Source organism: Cyrtonyx montezumae, unplaced genomic scaffold (assembly GCF_038088225.1).
Source record: "Cyrtonyx montezumae isolate F1298 unplaced genomic scaffold, pur_monq_1.0 scaffold_22, whole genome shotgun sequence".
NCBI classification, from domain to species: Eukaryota; Metazoa; Chordata; class Aves; order Galliformes; family Odontophoridae; genus Cyrtonyx; species Cyrtonyx montezumae.
This window is the reverse complement of record NW_027071959.1, coordinates 3,255,059-3,275,706: the sequence shown is the minus strand read 5'-3', so window position 1 is coordinate 3,275,706 and position 20,648 is coordinate 3,255,059. Positions and strand designations below refer to the sequence as shown.

Here is a 20,648-nt window from a genome sequence, read left to right as displayed (position 1 = left end):
TGGGGATTTTTGCTCTGCGAGGGTGTCCGTGCATCGCAGTGCAGCGAGCAGAGGTGCAGGAGCTCTGCACAAAGGCAAGGGCTGCAGTGCACGGGCTCTGACCGTGTCGCACTGGGGGCATTTTCAGAATATCATATTCCAGCAGACCGCCTCCTGGCAGCGCTCGCAGCATCGCGGAGCGTGGCACAAAGGAGCCTTTCAGAGCAGCCAGAGGTGACCCGTTCCCCGCTGAAAGCATCCAGCCAAGGGACTGCTGCAGAATGCAAAGTGGTTACAGGGTTCCCCCTTGGCATCTGCCTTCCCAACAGGGGCACGAGGATGGCTCCTTCTGCAGCCCTCTCTCGAGCAGCGCAGCAGAATTTACCCATTACTCACTCTCTGAGGGTACCACCTTCTGGGATAGCACACTGTAGCTTTCAGATACCTCCATCAGAATTAATATTTACTTAATGAGGAAGGGATGCAACACTTCTCAACTCTGCTTTCAGCATCCCCCATCCCCACAGAAATGTAAATAAATCTGATTTACATCTCCAAGATCATTTTACCTCTGGGTCAGGGTCTGCTCTCCCTGCAACTGTGACTTCAGACAAATTGAGATATACATGCTGGGTCGATCTACTTAAGATTTTTGCCCACAAACAGCACCTGACCCTCAAACGTGGTAAAAATATTGCATCTGGGCCAGATCGCTGCTGCTCACAAAACCTGGCTGTGGTTTGGTCCCAACTCTAGGGGGGAAATCTGTCACCGGGAATGAGAACACCAGTAATTAAAAATAGAGAGCATTTCTATAGTGTATCAAACCTTACAGAACCTCAGTACTTTATACATTTTCTGTAAATGAAATTAAACTGGTTGGTTGCGTATCAAAACATAGTTGGCCTCTCTCGTTTCATCTGTAGGAAGACTGCAATTTACACAGCAAAAATACTTTGGGTTTAAACCAAGGAACCAGTACGACAAGACAGTGTGCTCTATTTGCACTGGCACGGAGCTCCTGGGCTTTGCATATATAGAGTATGGCCAAGCGTGAGCCACGGGCACCCGCTCACATCGCGCTCTTGGGTTGGCAAGTAGTGGGATTGGAGGGGTGATTCACCAAAACAATAACCTCAACGATGGGAAACAGACACTTCTACTGCTCTGTAGCCAGTATTATGTCTACAGCACGTGTGGCATGATGAGTGAAAGGGATATACTACATACATGTTATTCAAGAGCAGAAGGTGCAACCACTGCTACCTGAGGGAAGTGGCAATGAAGGGAAGTGAAGCCCGCTGAGAGATGGATGGAGATGGGCGCTACCTGCAGCTCTGTGGCTGCAGAGCCTGGTGGAGGCTCCCCCTTCTGTCCCTCCGACATCCTCACACCTTCAGCAACAACACAGGGAAAGCTTTCCTGGGAACAATGTGCTAAGGTGGTGGCAATTTTTCGCACTGACACTGCTGACATGAATTACAGACTGATTACAGCATGGCCAGCAAGTCACTAACTGCTGAGAGACTGCCTTCAAACGAGGGGAAAAATATGTAAAACTAAGGATTGCTATCATGGCAAGAACAACGGTGGGGACGCCAAGATACTACTGCCTTGCAAGATAAAGTGGCACAATTCTACACAATAATGTGTACAACGTCTGACGACTTCAGAAATCTGTTCTCGAGCAGATTTCCCAATAAATTAACACAACAAAAACTCTTTCATATAAAACAAAGTCTAAAGGATTTTTTTTCTTTTTTCTTTTTTTTTTTTAAGTAAAAGAAAAACCTTCAGGGACTGTTACTTATCTCTCTCTACATATATAATCTCCTGAATTTTCTTTAAAATAAATTTATTCTCGTCTTAGAAAAATAAAATGAGTAGCCAATTTAGTCAACGGAAAATATCTCACAGACTTAAAAGCATGCCCAGCAAGCATAGCCTTGTAAGACTAAATCAACGTTAAATCAAAGTAATTTGTTACTAAACCAATCTAGTTTGCAATTCACAGTTGATTACTACAAAGTGTTTCTTAAATTTTTTTGGCCCATAGAAAAATAACATATTGCAACTCAAAGTGCATTTTTAAAATAAACAATCAACTATTTTTTTTTATCAAATAAAATATTTACACCATTTGGTTTTTACAGTCAGAAACGCGCTTCATGCGATGACCATCGGGACATCATCTGAAAATCCAGTTATCATGGGAGCTTCATCATCCTCATCTCCTGGAAAACAAACCCGGAGCTCTTTTACACTGCCTACGGTTTCAGGTTGGAAAAAAATACTCCCTGAAAAAACGGTGAGGCAGTGGCACGGGAAGTGCCCAGGGAAGTGGTGGGGTCACCAACCCTGGAGGTGTTCCAGAACTGTGGGGATGTGGCACTGGGGGACTGGTCAGTGGGCATGGTGGGATGGGTTGGGTTTGGGGATCTAAGAAGTCTTTTCCAACCCGAATAATTCCATGATTCCAAGGGACACAGCCAAACTGGTCCCAGGACTAATGCATCAGCACGTGGCTCTTACCTGGTTGTTATATTTGTGATACCCAAGTTTTAATGGATTTTCATTAATGGGGCACGTTTAAGTGAAGCTACTGATAACATACACCCTGGGACAGGTTTGTATTCTTAGAATTAGATCAGACCCATAAGGATTTTTACACTAAAGACGTCAAACCGTGATAAAGGATTTAGGTCATGTGCTGATTTGGAGTATTTCCATGACCCCAACACTTATGCTAAGCTGATGGTTAGACCTGATGCCCTAAGGCTCTTTCCCAACCTCAGTGATTGTAGGACTCGTTGACTCTACATACCCAAATCATCTCCTGAGGAGAAGATGGCCGAGCCCAGGCGGGAGCTGTAGTGGCTGTTGGCGAAGGCGGTGAAGCTGCTCTGCAGTCGGCGGTGCTTCGTGTAGAGCACCACGAAGCCAGCCCCCAGTGCCACCAGCAGCAGGAACAGGATGGGGACCACGATGGCAGCCACATCAGTGGATCTGCCCATACTGGATTCAGAGGAGTCTTCACCTACAGAGCAGGGAGGCAGGGAAGCACCACTTGCAACCAATATGACCTTTCTCCCTCTGCTATAAGGAGGTGGGTTTTTGTGAAACAAACCCAACCCAAATACATCCAAATTGCTAACATTTCCATCTTATGACTTCAGGATGGTTTCTTCTACCCAGACCTGCTAGGACGCAAAGCCACCAAGTGGCCAGCTGTATAACATTTCATTATCTCCTGCTTGGGTCTGCTTGTGAGGCTTTCCTTATGGTGTTCATGGAGGAAGAGCGGGCTATGCCAGCAACTTACCAGCTCCCAGCTCATCATAGAGAAGCGTGGCCGGCTCCCCACACATCTGCCCACCATACAAACACCTGGCCCGCACTGCAAAGGAGTAGTTGTGACCAATCTTCAGGTTGGAAACTTTGAAGAAGTTCTCAGTGGTGTTTCCAAGATAGGCCGTGCGGTTCACCAGGCTGTCAAACATGAGAACCTCATAGCCCTGAGAGGGGTAAAAACAACAACACAGCTCATCAGGGACTCTCAGGGAGCAGAGTATCCCGTTGTATTTACAGGATAGTGTCAGGAGCCCTGCAAGAAACTGCGCTCTCAGCATTACTGAAATGCAGCCTGTAGGATGGGTGCAATGCTATAATGAGATGGAAAGTCTGCAGCAAATGAGAGCAAGCACAAATGCAGCAGCCACAGAAATGAAGGAAAAGAACTGCTTCTCTTCAGAAGGCCTCATGTGGGCAGGGATCTCCAGCAAGAGATGCCCGTACCTCCACTGCCAACCCTTAAATAAGGTCTGGAAAGTTCCAGTCACTCAGGTGCACTGCATGCACCTGAGCTGCCCTGGGCCGGCCCTGCCTTCCCACCAGGTGCTCCATCACTGCTTCAGGCCATGACTGAGCATTTCTGCTACAATGGGGGCGAGTGTCCCTTACCCGGCTCTCATTGAAATTGCTTTCCTTTAATGCCAAACTCTTCCAAAACAGCAGAACGTGGTCATTTTCTGTTATAATTTTTAAGGCATCTGGTGCGGAGAGTGGAACTGCAAATGAAAGAAAACAGCAGGCAGGTTAGGTTGGAACAGGAGTGCCACTTGTCTTGTGGTTGAGAAGCAGCAAAGGGGACATTTCTGAAAGGGGTGGGGGGCTTTATTTTGGTCAGCACAATGCAGGCTGTGCTGGAGGGGAGGATACACCTGTTAGGGACTGCTGGTGGGTCCTACAGTAGCTTGGCATTTTGTATCAATACTTGTTCCTTTACCTGTGTTGATCATCATGGTGGACTCTTTGCTCATGTTTCCCAGTTGAACAATCACATGGTATTTTCCTCCCGGCTCGAGTTTCTTAATGGTGTACTCCACTGTGCTGTTCTGCGTCTTCACTTTGTAGATTTTATCTGTTTTTCTCACTAAATCTTTAACTGCAACAGCATACAACTGAAGGGGAGGTAAGACAGGCACAGTGAATGACAGATCTCACTTTCCTGCAGACTCACTAGCAATCTCATACAACTTTAGGGCATCAGACCGAGGGGTGAAGACGGCACTAAGCCCTGCCTGTGCTCTACAGAAACCTGGCAAATAGTCAGATTTTTAGCCACTTGATGGACGAGCTGGAGCCCTGCCTGAGATCACTATTACAGAGAAAGAAAATGCAGTTGCTGGGACTTGTGTCGCAGAGGTGGGGGTCAGCCTCTTCCTCCAGGTGACTACAAGAGGTAACAGGCTTCATTTGCACCATGGGAGGTTCAGTTTGGATGTTAGGAAAAAATTCTTCTGCACAAGGGTGGTGATGCACTGGCACAGCTGCCCAGGGAAATGGTGGGGTCACCAACCTTGGAGGTTTTCCAGAACTGCAGGGATGTGGCACTTGGGGATGTGGTCAGTGGGCATGGAGGGGATGGGTTGGGATTAGACTTGGTGATCTGAGAGATCTTTTCCAACCTTAATGATTCTATGATAAGGGCAGAAGGCAAAATGCAGATTGTATTTATCAGTGAGCAGAAATGCAACGCAAACCTGTGCCATCTCAGAGTTTCTACTGTTTCCAGGAAGATTTAAACCTTTGCTGTTAAAGCCTGGGGACCAGCTTAGGAGGGGTAAATTGACGGGGCAGGGATTTGCTCATGAACCAGGGCTTTGTATGAAAACTGAGTGGGAGAAGTCTCTGAGGTCCTACCATGTCCTGGTCGGGTGAATCGTAGGGAGATTCCCATTTAATGACAGCGAAGGTCTTGCTGGTGAGCACCGCGTGGAGGTGCCGCGGGGGCAGCCGGTTGTCAGGGATCATCTTCACCACGACGTAGTCAGACGGTGGCCCTTGGTAGGGAGACATCACACGGACCTTGAAGGGACGACCCAGCAGTTAGTGCAGTGCCTTCAGGCTTCAGTGGCAAACCCGAGCCCGTTGTGTGGGTGGGAGGGGATCAGAAAAGCAGCCTACCAAGAACAGGTACTGCTCGTCCCGCTGCACGATGACGGTGGCATTGTGGAAGGTCGTGGTGGTGTTGTGGGGGGTCCGGTAGAGCTCAAGGAAGGATGTGGCGTAGAAGATGCCATAGACCTGAGGAGGAGAGGACAACAGGGATGGTACAAAGCTTGTCATGGCACAGAGCTCCCACCCAAACCTTTGGTGTGCTGCTGCTCTTCAGGGATATGATCCTCCTAGGCATTCTCTCCTGCCCGGGTTTAGCTCTGGTCTGCCAGCCAGGTTGCCCAGCAGCCCTCTTCTTTGATTAATGTCCTCAAACTGAGGAACGTGCTCAACTGAGGAACAGCTGAACCAACAAACAACAAAAAGCTCTGCTTTTATAGAAGTGGCAGCAAGCACTATTCCTTACTTCTTTTTTTAACATAATTTTTTCATGGTTTTGGAACTCAGTCCCAACAAACAATCCTGTTCTAAAACGTCTTGTTTCTAAGCTCTGAACCAGACCCCACCCTGGTGAGTAAGAAAGGAGAGCCTCAGGGCCTTACAACACCCCTCGGTCCAGTCCAGGTGCACTCCACTGCAGTCTGGTTGATGGCCCTGGCCTTGAGACTTGGTGGGATGGGTCTCGTCCCGCTGGTCACAACGTGCACAAAAGACAGAGGGCTGTCACCCAGCTCTGTCTTAGCCCAAGCAGAGATTTCATAGGGGGTGTGAGCTGTCAGGTTGGCCACTGAGCAAAAGGAGAGGGATTTGCACTGTTAGGTGAGGCATGGTACTACATGGTAGTCAGCAGCATTTAACAGGCACATGTACTGTAGGCAAGCCCAATAAATCATTGACCTTTAGCAGAATCAATAAACAAAATCCCTATGATGAGAAAAGGCCAGTGCAGCTCTAGGAATAAATCCCAAATCTGATTGAAATCTCCATGCCCTAAGAAGAGAGACCAGAGTTTTACCAGTCTGTCCTCTTAGGATTTACTCTTGACAGACTCAGCTGAGCTGCAGTGACAAAAAAAAAACCTGAAGCTCCCAGGTGACCAAAACAAAACTTTGCATCTAAACAGTTTACCTTTTTGGACTGATTTTTCTCCTTCTATGGTCAGAGTTCTTTTTTCCTGCCTGTGTGCATCAAATGTCCAGTAGATGTTGACAACGTAACCGCTGACCTGTCAAGCAGCGATGGCACACAGTATGAACTGATGTAAGTTTGGCTGTTTTGGATGCAGTTGAAAGAGTCATCACTTATGTCTTTAAGTCATATTTTCCATCTTAATTAAGAGGGCTGGGACAGCTGATGAATAGCAAGTAATAAGTGGGCATGGAATAATTCATTTCAAAAAAAGATTGCAGTGCTAAACTGGGTGATAGCTTATCTCATCCAGTAGTTACCACTTATCCAACTTCTCTGTTACTGACATTTCAGAAGTAAAGAGTAGAATTTTACCTTGATATTACTGTTCATTTTTAGACTGAAGCTTATGGAGTCCTCAGTGTAGCCCTCAATGTGTATGACAGGTGGAGGAATGACTGGAAGGAAAGGGAGAAACGGCAGTTATTGCAGTCCCAGGAAACCTCATAGGGAGTTCTGATGGCTCTTCTACCTCCATTTTCCAGCTATCTCCGATCACCAGGTATTCCTGCATTTCACACTACCAAGAATTCTGCATTTTTTAGTAGCATGACGTTTTCTTTCCTTCTTTGTCAGCACGGTGACTGTGCACTTTTATCTAACAAACTAGAAAGCAGACAATTTTGACATCAGAATACAGGCTAGGAAAAGTCTTGTCAGGAATACAAATGACTTCAAAAGGCTTATCAAACAGCACTTCAGAGGGAAACAATTTTTCGCATTGTTTGAGTTTACCTCCTGTCAGACTGTGATCGTTTCTGGCAACCTCAGTTGTCTTTCAGTGGTCTAATCTACACAAAATGCAGCAACCATCACAATCACCAGGAAGAGGGAGATGAGGTAGTGATGCTGGAGGAGCTGGTGGTGGTGCATTCTGCATAACCCAAGGTAGGACCTAGCCTATGTGGGTCAATGGCAATCCACCTGCAGTCCTTGGAGGGAGGGATAGCAACAGTTACTGAAATAACAACGCTCACCTTTGCCTTTTATGGTGGTTATGGATTTAGAGACGCTCCAGTTTCCCACTCCTCGACTAGTCACCGCAGCGACCTTTCAGATGAGACGGTCGGTGAATGTGAGTGAACGTCACCAGCAGTGCATGATGCAAACACAGAGAGGTTAGGGCAAGGTTACAGACATGGAGGAGCTTGGGGAAAAGGACTTTGAAGCAAAGAATGGCTTAATTACTTGGCAATAAAATGCCTATTACAGGGAGAAAGCAGACTACTTTAAATCAATTAAAAGAATCTAAATGGCTTAAGGGGCATCATCACAGATAACTGTTCTCTTATAAAATTCTATAACCATGGAAATAAATGGATCACCCTAGTGCAGGTATGAATCACACGTGTATCCACAGACACCCACGCTCGTTCTGTACGTGGATCTGGCAGTGTACATTTCCCAGGGCTGGCACACTTTCACTTCTTATCAGTCCTGTCTGCAGTCACCCAGCCTCTGCCACATGTGTGCCTTCCCCACACCCCACCTGTTGCTCGTTGCAGTGATTCAGCCAGGACAAAATCTATCTCTGCCCCAGACCTGGAGCGGTTGCAGTGACACTGGAATGGGCAATTGGTAGCATAGGTTTCATAACACAGCCTGGCCTCTTGGGTGGAGGAGTGAATCAAGGGGCACAACTCAGGTCTTAAATCTACACACATTGTCAGCGCAAATGCGAGCACCTCACTGAGGGCTGACTTTAAAGGGTTGATTTTAACATAATGCTTTTTCAGCTATTAGTTGGCTGTGCAAGACGTGGACTGCCTAGCAAACAGTAACGAGGTCGTGCAGAGCTCTCCTATAGACTGAGGTCACTCAGAGCACTCTTAAAACTGAGTTCTGAAGGTACTCACCCGAACTGTGTACAATGTGTTGACCTGTAAGTTCTTGATCTCGGTATAGTTCTTGGTGGTTCTCAGGGATGACCACTCCTTGGAACCACTGCTGCTGTATTCCACCTAGAAGAACCAAAACTGGGGATGAAAACTCCAAGGTCAGCAGTTCTTCCAGCCCTTCAATGCCAAAATCTCAACAAAAACAATTACTCAAGCTTAGAAAGGAAGCCAGAAAGAAGATGGTTTGGAGGATTGTGTTACTGGCTACAGCCCCACAACGTTGCTCACCCAGCTCTCAGCAGACTTCCCCCACAGAACGCCCCGTTCATGTCCCCCCATCCCCCTGCAGATAGCTGGGCTCAGAATGGCAGCAGGACTCACGATGAATTCCCGTATGAGGCCATGGGCGTTCACAGGGGGGCTCCAGCTGCCCAACACCACCCCCTCAGCTTCTTTTTTGACAGCCAACTGGAGGTTAAAGGGAGCATCCGGCACTGGGGGGAGAAGCACAGACATTAGGTCGGTGACAGATGTCCCCTGAGGAGCAGCAACAGAAGGGCAGGGTCTGCCAACAAGGCAGAGGGCAGATGATGCCTCCTGCTGGTGCATCCCAAGCGGTGCTCAACCCTCACTGGACCAGTAAACCCTCCTAGGGATGACAGTGATGCTAGGTATGCTGGCTCTTTGCTTTTTTTGATCCCCTTCCTTAACCCAAGCTCCAGCTAGAACCATGCAGCTCTACTTACGTCCTTCGGGCACCCGCAGGGTGATGAAGTCGTTGGTGTTGTAGACTCTGCTGAGACACTGCACCTGCACCTTCACCTGGTAGGTGCAGTCAGGCTTGAGGACCTTCAACACGCTGCTGGTTTTGTTGCTGTGGGTTTCCAGAACCTTCCAGATGCTTTCTCCGACCATCCTGCACGAGATTCAAACCCCGTCAGTCAGGGATGTACTTGGTGACAGAGGGGGACATGCAATCTCTTTGTATTTTAAGAGCTTGCTGCTTAGTTTTCTGGGTAACAGAGCCCATCACCAGCTTGGAAAGCTGTTTCAATGTCTGGAGTAAGTGTAGCTCGGTGCCTCATTGACACCATTGCCATCCTCTGAGGTTTGTTTTCACTGCTGTGCTCTAATTTCTTGACTTTGTTCTCACTGTTAGCAGTCCCACAAAGACAAGACCCAAGCAGAAACAGAACACCCAATATGTCCACATTTCTGTAAACAATCCGAAGGAAACAAAGACAGCTTTTTACAAGGGTCCTCTAGCTGCAGCTATTTTGGGGCTGCTTTGCAACAGAGCATTAGAAGATTTTCCAAGTAGAAATAGGTAGCAAAAGCTCTGTCTTTTGAAATCTGATTTGGTACAGGACCTTGCTGTAAATACATGTGCAACGTGGAACCAGTGAGGTTGGAAAGCCCACTATGATGATCCAGTGCAGCCATCAACCCATTAATCGCTGATGTCTCATATTTCCCCTGCCCTTCACCCAACACAAACAGTGAGGAGTGGGGTACCTGTAATACACGTTGTAGACACAGGAGGTCGAGGACATCCTCTTTGGCCGAGTCCACGTCAGGGTGATGGCGCCGGAGAAGTCGGCTGTCCACTGCAGGTTCTGGACTTTGTACACGATGGTATCATCTACAACAGAGAAGGTGAGGCTGCAGGAGGGAAATCAGCCCTTTGCCCAGAGTTTGGGTACACTGCCAATCCATGGAAGCAGGAATTGTAATCTGACTGAGGGGAGGGTTGGCACTGTGCAGGTTAGGGGTATAATGTAGGTGGGGTGGGCGTGCAGAGTAGGAACGTAACTGATGCTCCTGGTTCTCCCCAGGATATTCTGCAGTTGTCTTTGTGCTGCTCTCACCCAAAGGAAGATAAAGCATGGCTGCTGATGAATACTCTTAATCAATATTTCAGAAGTGTATCGACACAGGCTAAGTCACTCCCCTGCTTGTGTGATGAATCCAGGCCGTTGCTGTGTACAGATTCCCCACCCAAGAACCTCTTTGCATGGTGTCACATCTCTCGTTCCAAAGCTGAGGCTGGGAAGCAGGACAGAGCACTGGGGCAAGGACAGAGGTGTAGGTTTACAAGGGAAAACAGATGGTTTTCCCTGGGTGCTGATTTCCCCCATATCTCAGCAGTCCCCCAACCTCTCCCAGTCAATACTTAATTAAAGCACTAAAACCTGGCTGGTGCTCTGAGCTAGTCAGGAGGACGATGTTGAACCTTGTGGCTGCACAGAGACAGCAATCACTGTCATCTGCCCAAGGGTGACGATCACCGTGCAAAGGAGCACGGATCTGGGGACTGTGCCTTCACCCATGGGCCACGTGAAATGGACAGCTGTGCTCCTTTTCATCCTAAAGTCAGTTTGGGTGTCTGAAGTTGCTGGAAGGCAAAATCTCAGTGCAGAAACCGTCTGGGAAGTGTGTCCCAGCCAATTATGAATGGGGCAGGGAGGCAATCTGGACACGACTCTACATCCAGGGTGTCTGGATTAAAAGTTGCACATGTGGGAGAGCTCCTGTGCAAGAAAACACAGAGCAGGGAGATGGGTCAGGCTGCAGCTCACCCGTGCAGTTCCTCTCATCGCTGCCATCGGAGCAGTCCAGGTACCCATCACAGTGCTCAGACACCAGCAGGCAGGCCTCCCCGTCCTCACACAGGTAGCCCTGGGGGCACGACAGCGAGCTGTGTGTTGCTGCAAGCAGAAAGGTTGCAGGGCTCAGTGCAGGGAAGGTCCTGGCAGGAATGGGGCTGGGTGCTGGTGTAAAAGCAGGAATGATGCAGGGATGGAGCACCAGGCATCATTAACAGTCCTATCTCCACTTTGCTACATGTTCTGGTATGATCACTCAACATCAGAAGGACTCGGGGTTTGTTCCAGCAGGGATGTGGTGTCACCTGCCCTGTAGTTATTTAAGAGATGAATGGACATGGTGCTTAGGGACATGGTTAAGCAGTGGACTTGTAGCATCACATCATGCTTGGGGTTGATGATCTCATAGGTATTTTCCAACCGAAGCGACTCTATGATCTACAAAATTAATAGTTCAATTTCTAATGGAAAAAAAAAACCAACCAAACAAAAAAAAATCCACATCATCACTTTGGGCTTTTCCCCCCTTTCTTACTGCCAGGATTCCACCAGCATTAACCCTCCCCATCCTCGCACAGAGCATCCCATGGGGTGGAACCTGGAGGGATGCTCTCAGCCCCACACTCACGGCAGTTCCTCTCGTCAGTGCCATCCTGGCAGTCCCTGTGGCCGTCACAGCGCTTCCAGTTGGGGATGCACTTGTGCAGCTGCTGGCATTCAAACTCAGCCCTGCTGCAGCGGCCGCGCGGTGCTGGGGGGCTGGCGGTCACATTGGGGTCTGCGGGTGGGAGAAGCGAGGAGAGAACCCAGCAGCACCGACAGCGGTCCCAAATTCACTAGATGGCGACGGTCCCGGCTCCACTAGATGGCAATGTCCTCCCATCTAGCAGGTAGCTGGGACGCCTGAACCATCCTCACTGCTGACTGCAGAGGGCTGGGAAATCAACCGCTCTGCAGCCTTCGGCTCTGGTGTGAGCTGAGAAGCCACCCCACCTCGCTCCCCTCCGTGTCCCCAGGCACCCCAAGACGAGATAGAGGAAGAGTGGGGTGAGGATGCTTACGGGAGGTGGGACAGGCGTCCTCGTCGGAGCCGTCGGCGCAGTCGCGGTACCCATCACACACCCAGCTGTTGGTGATGCAGGCACCGCTGATGCACCGAAAATGGTTGGGGAGGCAGGTGGGAGGGACGGCGGTGGTGATGGGAAGGAGTGGGGAGCCTGAAAGACAGCGGACAGGGTGACAGAGCCCCATCAGAGCAGAGCAGAGGGGAGTGGGGAAGGCATGGCAAGCCTGTGGTATGATCTGCGTCTGCATCCCGATTGGGATTTTTAGAAGGTAAAGAAGTGGGAGAGCATGTGCACAGCCTGTTGGTGGGGGATTTTTAGAGCCCCAGGGCTGGTGCAGGATGCTGCAGTGCAGCCTCGGGCAGAGCAGGGCACCATGGAGCAGCATCAGGGACCCTCACCCTCGCACTCCTTCTCATCCGACCAGTCCCCGCAGTCGTTCTCTCCATCACACTTCCACTGGTTGGGGATGCAGTGCCCGTTCCCACACTGGAACTGGTAGTACCGGGAGCAGTTGGGGGCATCCGTTGGGTTTTCTGTCAAGGAGAGGAGAGTTCTCTGAGCCCCAGCACTACCTCAGCAGCCTCTAACACAGCTGATGTACAAGGCAGCAGCCCCCCATCATCCACCCCAGCATTTTGGGCCAGGTCCTTTCTCTTCCTCTCCAGCTCACTCATTTCACACAGATATCACTGCTCTGTTGGCAGTGTTATAATGTATGTAAACTGAGTGCAGACAAACAGCACCTACGGTCACAGAACCAGCACGGAATTCATACAGAGCACAGCAGAAGTGGAGAAGCAAGCCCTGCAGCTCTGCAGTGAAGGCACAGCTGCTTCGCCTGGCTGTGCACCCAGTGCTGCCCAGGGAGCACTGATAAATATTGAGCTTGGCTGTGAGCTGCCTGTCTGCTTTAGGCTGGGAATCTGGAAGCAATATGGTCCCACCAGACTCACTCAACCACAGCGTGTGCCCGCAAATTGGATGTAGAGCATGCTGCAGGAAGAGAATGCTGCTGACCTCCCTGCAAGGCACTGCGATGTGAAAACGGAACGGTGCACACACACAGATGCATGGGTATGTATAAGGAACACGGAGCCTGGACTCCTGGAATCCAAAAGAGCCATGGTGACAAGGACCTTGAGGTTTTGCTCACCACAGCTTGCTTCGTCTGAGTAATCGCCACAGTCATCCATGCCATCACACTTCCACACCAGGCTGATGCACACCCCATTTGTACACTGGAAGCTGAACTGGTCGCACGTGCGGTGAAACTCGGGCTCCTGGGCTGGAAGAGCAGCATGAGGAGAAAGTAAGGGTCAGTGTGAAGATGTGGGGCTGGAGGGGAGCCCCGCATGGAGCAGGAGGAGGCTGTCACCATCTTTTGAAAGCACTGTGTTATAGTCCAGGACCGGTGCTTAGAAGCCATGGCAGCTTTGTGGTATGCTCCCCGTGCCCGTGGACTCCTCTGTCCTGCCCTCCCTGCACAAAGTGCCTTGAGATGCACAATACCATGCTCACCACATCCTGCATAGCTGGCATCTTCATCTGAGCCATCCTCACACTGGATTTCGCCGTCACACACCATGGAGTGGGACAAGCACTGCTGCCGGTTCTTGCACACAAAGTCCATGTAGCGGGTGCACAGGGGAATTTCTGGGGAAAGTTCAGGAGGAGGGGATGGCACCTCAGCAGGCACTGCCTGCAGAAAGGCCACTGTCGTTTGCACAGACCCGAGTGAAACACCCTGATTTCACAGACCGTGCACTGTCCTGCACTCAACAGCATGTCACCATACATGTGGCATGCCATGTGTACCAGGAGGATTAGATCCTCCTCACCCCACACCTCTCATTTGCCCCTTGCTCACAGAGGAGCCCACTTCCTCGGGTCCTCATTAGTGCCAACGTTATCCCACCACAGGCCCCCAGCACTCACCACAGTCCTGCTCATCTGAGGCGTCGGCGCAGTCGGTGATGCCATTGCAGTGTTTGCTGGTAGAGATGCAGGTGCCGTTGGGGCACTGGAAGCCATTGCACTTTTTCTCTGAAATTAGGAAGATTTCACCAATTTTCTTCACAGTACCAACCCCTTTCCCCCTGTCTCCTGTTGGAGGGGATTGGGTCGCAGCTCTTGTGGGGTGTGTTTGCAGACACATACCACAGCTGGCGGGGTCCTCGTCGGAGCCATCCTGGCAGTCAGCATCGCCGTCGCAAGCCCAGCGCTGTGGGATGCAGTGCCCATTGAGGCACTGGAAGCTGGAGGCCTCGCAGGTGCGGAACACTGGTGGGAGCAGAGCAGGGAAGGGTCCATTTCTCTCTGTGCCATAATTGCTCACAAACTCACTGTGCCCCAGGGATGGCTTTCCGAGTGCTCCAAGAGCTCTCCAGATCTGGGAGGCTCTTTGAGCCCAACCCTTGGTGTGCGTCGGCACATGTGGAGGTGGTTGTGTTTGGAGGGCAAGAAGTGGCACAGACAGCAAGCAAACCTTGGTCCCTGTATGTATAGGGTCCCTGTATGGGGACACCAGAGTAGGGGAACTCAGAACTTTTGGAGGTGGTCTCAATTTAGGCTTGTCCACGTGGCCAGTGCAACTCAGAAAACTTTTGGGTTTCAAAGGGATCAGGGCCTGCATTGGGCTCCTTTCACCCAAGGATCTGCTGCAGGTTGTGCTGGTTGAAGCTGAGCTTATATCATCACTTTAGAGACAAATACCAAAAGCCAAGCGAGCACTCAGCATTATCAACATGAATAGCAACGTGCAGCTTAATTAAATGGCACTCATGAACTTCGCATTGGCTTGTGACATGTGCTTGCAGATATTTCAAAATGCCACAGTTTCATGGCAGTAATATTCTATTAAGTATTCAGTGTGAAATGTAATTATTTCAGATAAGAGCCATAAATACAGGCAGTGGAGTCAGATGAAATGTTTCTCAAATAATTGTGATCCTCTTAGATAATTTCAACTTCAGGCTTTACAAACCCGAGATGCTTTTTGAAGTAGGCTCTGCTCCTGGAGAAATTCTCTCTAGAGAAACCCATATGAGAGATAAGTGATGCCACTATAAATTAAACCTCCTCAGACAGCGATGCACGCAGAATGCCAACGACCACAACCGCTGGTGCATCGCTATGCGCCTCGCGTGCTGGAGGCACATCACACCCTGTGGGTAGAGGATGCAGGAGCCCAGAACAGCAGATGTGATCCCCCAGGGGCTCTCGTGAGCCCCATCAGCCCACAGCAGCACCCTGAGGCTGGCTTCTGTCCTGTGCATTGCTCTGCAACACAACCACGTGCCTTTCACTGATGGTCTTAAGCTTTCCAAATTCCATCCTTCTCATGTAACACTCAAGATTTGGGTATTTTTTAGAGTGGAAAAGACCACTATACTGTTATCACCTGGCTCTTCTGGTGGGGAAAACGCTCTGTCTGGGTGTCCACCATTACTGGGTCTGAAGGAAATGCCAGTTTTCTGCAACGTGTTTCACGGCAAGAAAATGGTCAGAGTTTAGGCTCTGAAATGAGATCAGTGCACACTGCCCTGTCTGTTGCCTGCCTGCAACAAAGGAGCCCTTTCTGAATGCAAGGATTCTTTGGCTGCCTGGCAGCCACAGTCCTGCTTCCCTATTCAGCATGGCCTCAAAGGCACAGCCGGCACCGTGCCATGATGCACCTCAGGCTGCTGAGGATGTGCAGGGAGCAGCCAGCGCTGCAAAACTGGTGCAAAACTGCTCTTTCAAAGCCATCCAAATGTAACCTCTCCAGTGCAACACCTCCTGTGCGAAACTCCTTCAGTGCAGCCCCTGCAATGCCACCTCCCCAAAGCAACACTTCCAAACCAACAACTCAAACACTCTTGGGGGAGGCTGTGAGCCCATAAGGAGGGATGGTAAAACATTACTGGTCACAGCAAAGTGCTTACTGGTGCAGTTGGCTTCATCAGACCAGTCCCTGCAGTCATTGTCATCATCACACCTCCAGGAGAGCCGAATGCACATCCCTGAGCTGCAGCTGAACTCATCTTTTCTGCACTGGTGAGCCTCTACAAAGAAGCACAGATAGGTGTCAGATGAGTTTGGGACCTGGGGAAAGGAGGAGGAAAACTTCATGCGGGCTAATGATCAGGGAGAGGAGGCTGATAGTTCAGAAGCAACACAGAGCAGCCCACGCTGCCATGTGCCTGCTGTGTGGCCGCTCAAGGACAGCCTTTAATCTCAACCAAACATTTGACTTTGGGTCAGCGGAGGACCCAAGGAGCAGGGAGCACATAACAGCACAGAACCTCCCTGCCAGACTGCACATCTCTCATCTCCTGCCCAGAACCAGCTCAGTGATGGAAGAAGGCAGCTGTTGGCTGGGGCTAACAGCAGGGATCTGGAGCAGCACTGCATTGTCTGACAGCATCAGGCTTTGGTCCCTCACTCAAGGACAGGGAAGGAGGAGGCACAAAGCAAGGCAGCTCACCGCAGTGACTCTCGTCGCTGTTATCACCGCAGTCATCCTCCAGGTCACACTTGTAGGACAGAGGGATGCAGGTCCCCGACTCCCGGCAGCGGAACTGGGTTTCAGCATCACACACAGTGGTGGCTGATGGGGAGAGGAGGAGGTCAAGGTGGTGCTGGGAGGATGGATTTTAATGATCCATCATGAGTGAAGCGGAGCTGGGAGCACCCTGCAGAGACTTGCTCAGTGCAGCATGCAGGGTTATGACTGTAGGTGCATGTCTGAGCCAGGAGCAGGACTAAGTGCATCGTGATGTGTCCCACACAGAGGATAAAGGGGGAAACACTGCAGGGCGCAGCCAACTTGAGGTGGGTGCCCTAGGGCAGGAACTGCACTCTGAATACCTCTTGTTCCCCGTGACTACAAAGGGAGCATGGGACATCAGCTCAGATGCAGTGCTGATGCAGCAGACATCTAAATTGGGACGGGTGAATGCCACCAGGGGACACTTACGGCAGTTCTTCTCATCGCTCATGTCCCCACAGTCATTGTTGTTGTCACACTGCCAAATGCTGTTGATGCAGTTCCCGTTGAAGCATCTGTACTGGTTGGGCAGACACGTGTTTTCTGGTGCAGAGGGGAAAACAAAAACAAGCTGGCGTGAGGCATGACACCACGTTCTTGGGTATCAGATGCTCTTCTTGTCCCAAGGGCAGCTGGGAAGGTCGTCAATGGGAGAAGCTGCCACCTCTAACGACAACAGCAGGAACCAGGCCTGCTATTACCTTCCTTCACGCAGGTGTTGTTCTTCATGCTGTAGCCATGAGGACAGTCACACCTCATCTCCCCCGAGGGCAGCACGGTGCTGGAAACCCCCTCAGGGCACTTGCAGCTCCGACCGTTGTTGGACTTCGGAAGGCAGAGCAGGCTGCAGGGGTGGGCAATGCAGGCGTTCTGTCCTGGCACCAGGGATGAAGGGGACGCCATCAATGGGGGCTGAAGGCATGCAGGAAGCCCTATCCCACCCCCACCCCAGCTTTGAGGTTGCAGCCCCATGCTCCTGTAGGCTGGAGAAGTGCTCTGACAATCACAGCCCATTGGGTTCAGTGGTGAAGCTCAGAGACCCCGCACAGCTCTTGGCACAGAAAGCCACAGTCAGTGCCATGAGCTATGGAGTGGGTGCCTGGAACAATATCCCCAGCAAAGACAATCTGCAGGCCTGTGCTCTCAACTACCTGTTGTCTTTCCTCTGTAGAAGATTTTCATGTCCATGATCCCATTTAATCGGCCGACCAATGTCTCCATCCTCGAGCCGCTGTTTTTGGACGCCCGGAAGATGCTCAGCTGTGACCAGTCGTTCCAGTAGATCTCGTTCTGAAAGGCACACACACTGCTGAGCACTACAACACAGGGGCACCCCACAGCCACAGGGCAGCAGAGTGAAAATCCCTCCCAGCCCGTGGAAGCCATGGACTGGGATCTGAGCAGGAGTGGAAGCAGAAGTTGTGTTGTGTAGGGGTTTTGGGGAACATGCCCAGAGCAGGAATAGAGTGAGCATCGTGTTAGCTCCTTCCCACCAAACCCAGTGTGCAAAGTGGAACAGAAATGTGGACAAAGTGGAAATGGTTGGCTGCAGCAGTACCTTAAATACAGCGATGGCGTAGGGGTGTGGGAGGCTGTCCAGGATGACAGACCTCTGCAGCCCGTTGAAATCCACCCTCTCGATCCTGTCCATGTAAGCCTCTGTCCAGTAAACCCAGTGGTCATCCACAGAGATGCCGTTGGGCCACCTCACACCCTCTGAGACGATGCAGGAGGCCGAGGAGCCATCCATGTCACTTCTGTAGATGCCAGGCCTGGAATCTCCCCAGTCTGTCCAGAACATCAGCCTGCAACAGGCAGAGAGCTTACCCACAACAGGAACAGCACGGCTAGTCACAAGGGAGCGGGTTATCAAGCAGAGATGTGAGCTCTTTGCATTCCCTGTCTCTTGCAAGATGTGCCTTTGGGGAAAGGAGCTCTTTGCAATTCAAATGAGAGCAGTGTTGGATCTGTGAGCAGAAGGCAGGCTTACAGAGCTGCAGTTTGTGGGGCATGAGTGCAGCTGGAGGTTACCTAGCCATGAGCTGGGAAAGCCATTGGTGAGGAGGTGGTGTTGTCATGCTCTGCTGGCCACGTGCGTGCAGCCAGAGGCAGCTCAAGTCTACTGATGTGACATCAGGGACATGATGGGGTCCCCACTGCTCCCTCCTAGCATCAGCAGAGGCTGCCCAGAGAATCTGTGGGTGTTCCATCCCTGGAGATGCCCAAAGCCAAGGAGGGAGCCCTGAGTAGCCTGGGTGTTGGGACTGGAATTGGATGATCTTTAAGGTCCCTTCCAACCCAAGCCGTTCCATGATTCTGTGATAAACCTTCCATGCAGCATCTCCCCTGGGCTCCTCTTGTGTGGCTGTAGCATTGAAGGGGAGGGCTTCAATGGTGTGCAACAGACCAGACCATGGGTGGGGGGAGGGGCTCCTTGCTTACCCTTCTCGGGGCACCAGCGTGAGGGCCCTGGGTCGCTCGAGGATGGAGGAGTTGAGGACGGTGAGACGCAGGTCCCCATCCGGATTGGCAACCTGGAGTTGTAAAAAGAGAAGAGGGCTGAGCTTGTTGTGGGCTCCTGAAGATTTTTTCCAACAGAAATGATTCTGTGATGCCCTGCGTGCACGTGAACCCAGTGCAGTGGCTGTAGGGTGCAGGCTAGCAGTGGGACCCCAAAGGCTCACTGGGGCAGTCCCCTCTGCAGCACAGGTGGTGCAACCATACCTCAATTTTGGGAATCCCAGCATTGACCCAGTACAGCAACTGGCTGAGTGGTTCAAAGGCCAAAGCTTCCACTGTTTCCAACCCAGTGCTTATGATAATTTCTTGCCCAGAGCTTCCATTGAGACAAAGACGCTAGAGGAAAAATTGGGAGAAAAATGGTGTAAAGAAGCAGAACCTTCCCGGCCTTGTTAGCACAGCCAGGTGTGCAATTCTGTTTTCTGCTTCCTCACGAAATAATATGGGAAATGGAATAATTCTGAAGATATTTACATAGGTGTATGACACTGAAAGCAAAAGCTGTCAGGTTTCAATCAAAGATCCCTAAACTTCTGGGTCACATTGTCCAGAACAGACAGAGTCATACGTTTTGTGGGAAGCAATAGAGCTGCAGAGCCTGACACCCCGAGCTCAGCACTATTTGAGATTAACACACTACGTGGGCACACCACACGCTAAGGTCCCCTCCAACCCAAGCCGTTCTACGACTGATTGATTCTACAAACAGCAGAGAGATGAGAAATGCCTAAAACAAGTTGCTGGCTGACTCTCAGGCTCCCACTCCTGCCCTGGTGTGGCTCCCTTGCTCACCTGGATGATGTCCAGGGTGACGTCGGCCCAGTAGAGGCAGTTGTGCTCGTAGTCAAAGTCGAGCGCGACCGCCCCGCGCAGCCCGGCCAGCGGCAGCTCCTGGCTGAGCCCCGAGGCGAGGTCGTAGCGGTGGATGGAGTAGCGTGTGGCATACAGGATGAATTCGTTCTCCTCTGCGGGGACAGGGCTCGTGACCAGGTGGGTTTGTTAGGGTGGGGGGTTTTTTTTGGTGATTCTGTGTATTTTTAGGGTGCTCGTGGAATATCGGGGATTTTTTTCTTCGCCCCGGCCACGTGTTGCAGTGGAGCAGTGGAAGGGAGGCAAAGGCCCTTTGTCTCAATGGGATTAGGTTAATTAGAATGCGTTAATAGCCTTACTACGCCAACACTGCAGCTATTGTTTATCCCAGAGGGCCAAAGGAGGAGGCAGGGATGGCAGAAAGCACTGTGATCAGTACCTCGCCACGTCAGCACGCTGCCAACTAGAAACAAAACACTGATCTCCCGTTCCTCTGAGCTCTCATAAAAAAAACATGAGTGTGCTGCAAACCTGGCAGTGCTGGGGGACGGTTTCCAATGGGAAATATCCCAGAGGGGCTGTGTTCCCAGTCAGTGTGGGACTGAGCTAGCCTGAAACCAAGCTCCCAGGCACTGCATGCTGCAGGTAAAGTCCAGTAATGCTATTAATGAGTGGGGCTGATGTCAGAGAGCAGCTTTGGCTATGCACCCTAATG

At 50.8% G+C, this 20,648-nt stretch overlaps 1 protein-coding gene across 1 annotated transcript in view; it reads right to left on the bottom strand.

Annotated features, from left to right (window-relative positions):
- Positions 1-519: 519 nt before the first annotated feature.
- The window catches only part of SORL1 (sortilin related receptor 1), a 36,167-nt gene continuing 16,038 nt past the window's right edge, over positions 520-20,648 (bottom strand). The window contains exons 17-48 of the mRNA XM_065738480.1: positions 19,916-20,088; positions 19,328-19,459; positions 19,046-19,137; positions 18,162-18,408; positions 17,755-17,893; positions 17,305-17,478; positions 17,033-17,146; positions 16,541-16,663; positions 15,999-16,118; positions 14,233-14,355; positions 14,011-14,118; positions 13,594-13,728; positions 13,229-13,360; positions 12,474-12,608; positions 12,070-12,225; positions 11,637-11,786; positions 10,982-11,110; positions 9,918-10,044; positions 9,149-9,318; positions 8,784-8,896; positions 8,421-8,525; positions 7,542-7,614; positions 6,880-6,962; positions 6,505-6,601; positions 5,979-6,163; positions 5,446-5,565; positions 5,182-5,346; positions 4,265-4,439; positions 3,940-4,046; positions 3,302-3,494; positions 2,804-3,016; positions 520-2,213 (exon numbers count right to left, since the gene is read on the bottom strand). Of these exons, the coding sequence (XP_065594552.1) occupies positions 2,146-2,213; positions 2,804-3,016; positions 3,302-3,494; positions 3,940-4,046; positions 4,265-4,439; positions 5,182-5,346; positions 5,446-5,565; positions 5,979-6,163; positions 6,505-6,601; positions 6,880-6,962; positions 7,542-7,614; positions 8,421-8,525; positions 8,784-8,896; positions 9,149-9,318; positions 9,918-10,044; positions 10,982-11,110; positions 11,637-11,786; positions 12,070-12,225; positions 12,474-12,608; positions 13,229-13,360; positions 13,594-13,728; positions 14,011-14,118; positions 14,233-14,355; positions 15,999-16,118; positions 16,541-16,663; positions 17,033-17,146; positions 17,305-17,478; positions 17,755-17,893; positions 18,162-18,408; positions 19,046-19,137; positions 19,328-19,459; positions 19,916-20,088 (4,376 nt within the window). The 3' untranslated portion in view covers positions 520-2,145. The remainder of the gene's footprint in view (positions 2,214-2,803; positions 3,017-3,301; positions 3,495-3,939; positions 4,047-4,264; positions 4,440-5,181; positions 5,347-5,445; positions 5,566-5,978; positions 6,164-6,504; positions 6,602-6,879; positions 6,963-7,541; positions 7,615-8,420; positions 8,526-8,783; positions 8,897-9,148; positions 9,319-9,917; positions 10,045-10,981; positions 11,111-11,636; positions 11,787-12,069; positions 12,226-12,473; positions 12,609-13,228; positions 13,361-13,593; positions 13,729-14,010; positions 14,119-14,232; positions 14,356-15,998; positions 16,119-16,540; positions 16,664-17,032; positions 17,147-17,304; positions 17,479-17,754; positions 17,894-18,161; positions 18,409-19,045; positions 19,138-19,327; positions 19,460-19,915; positions 20,089-20,648) is intronic.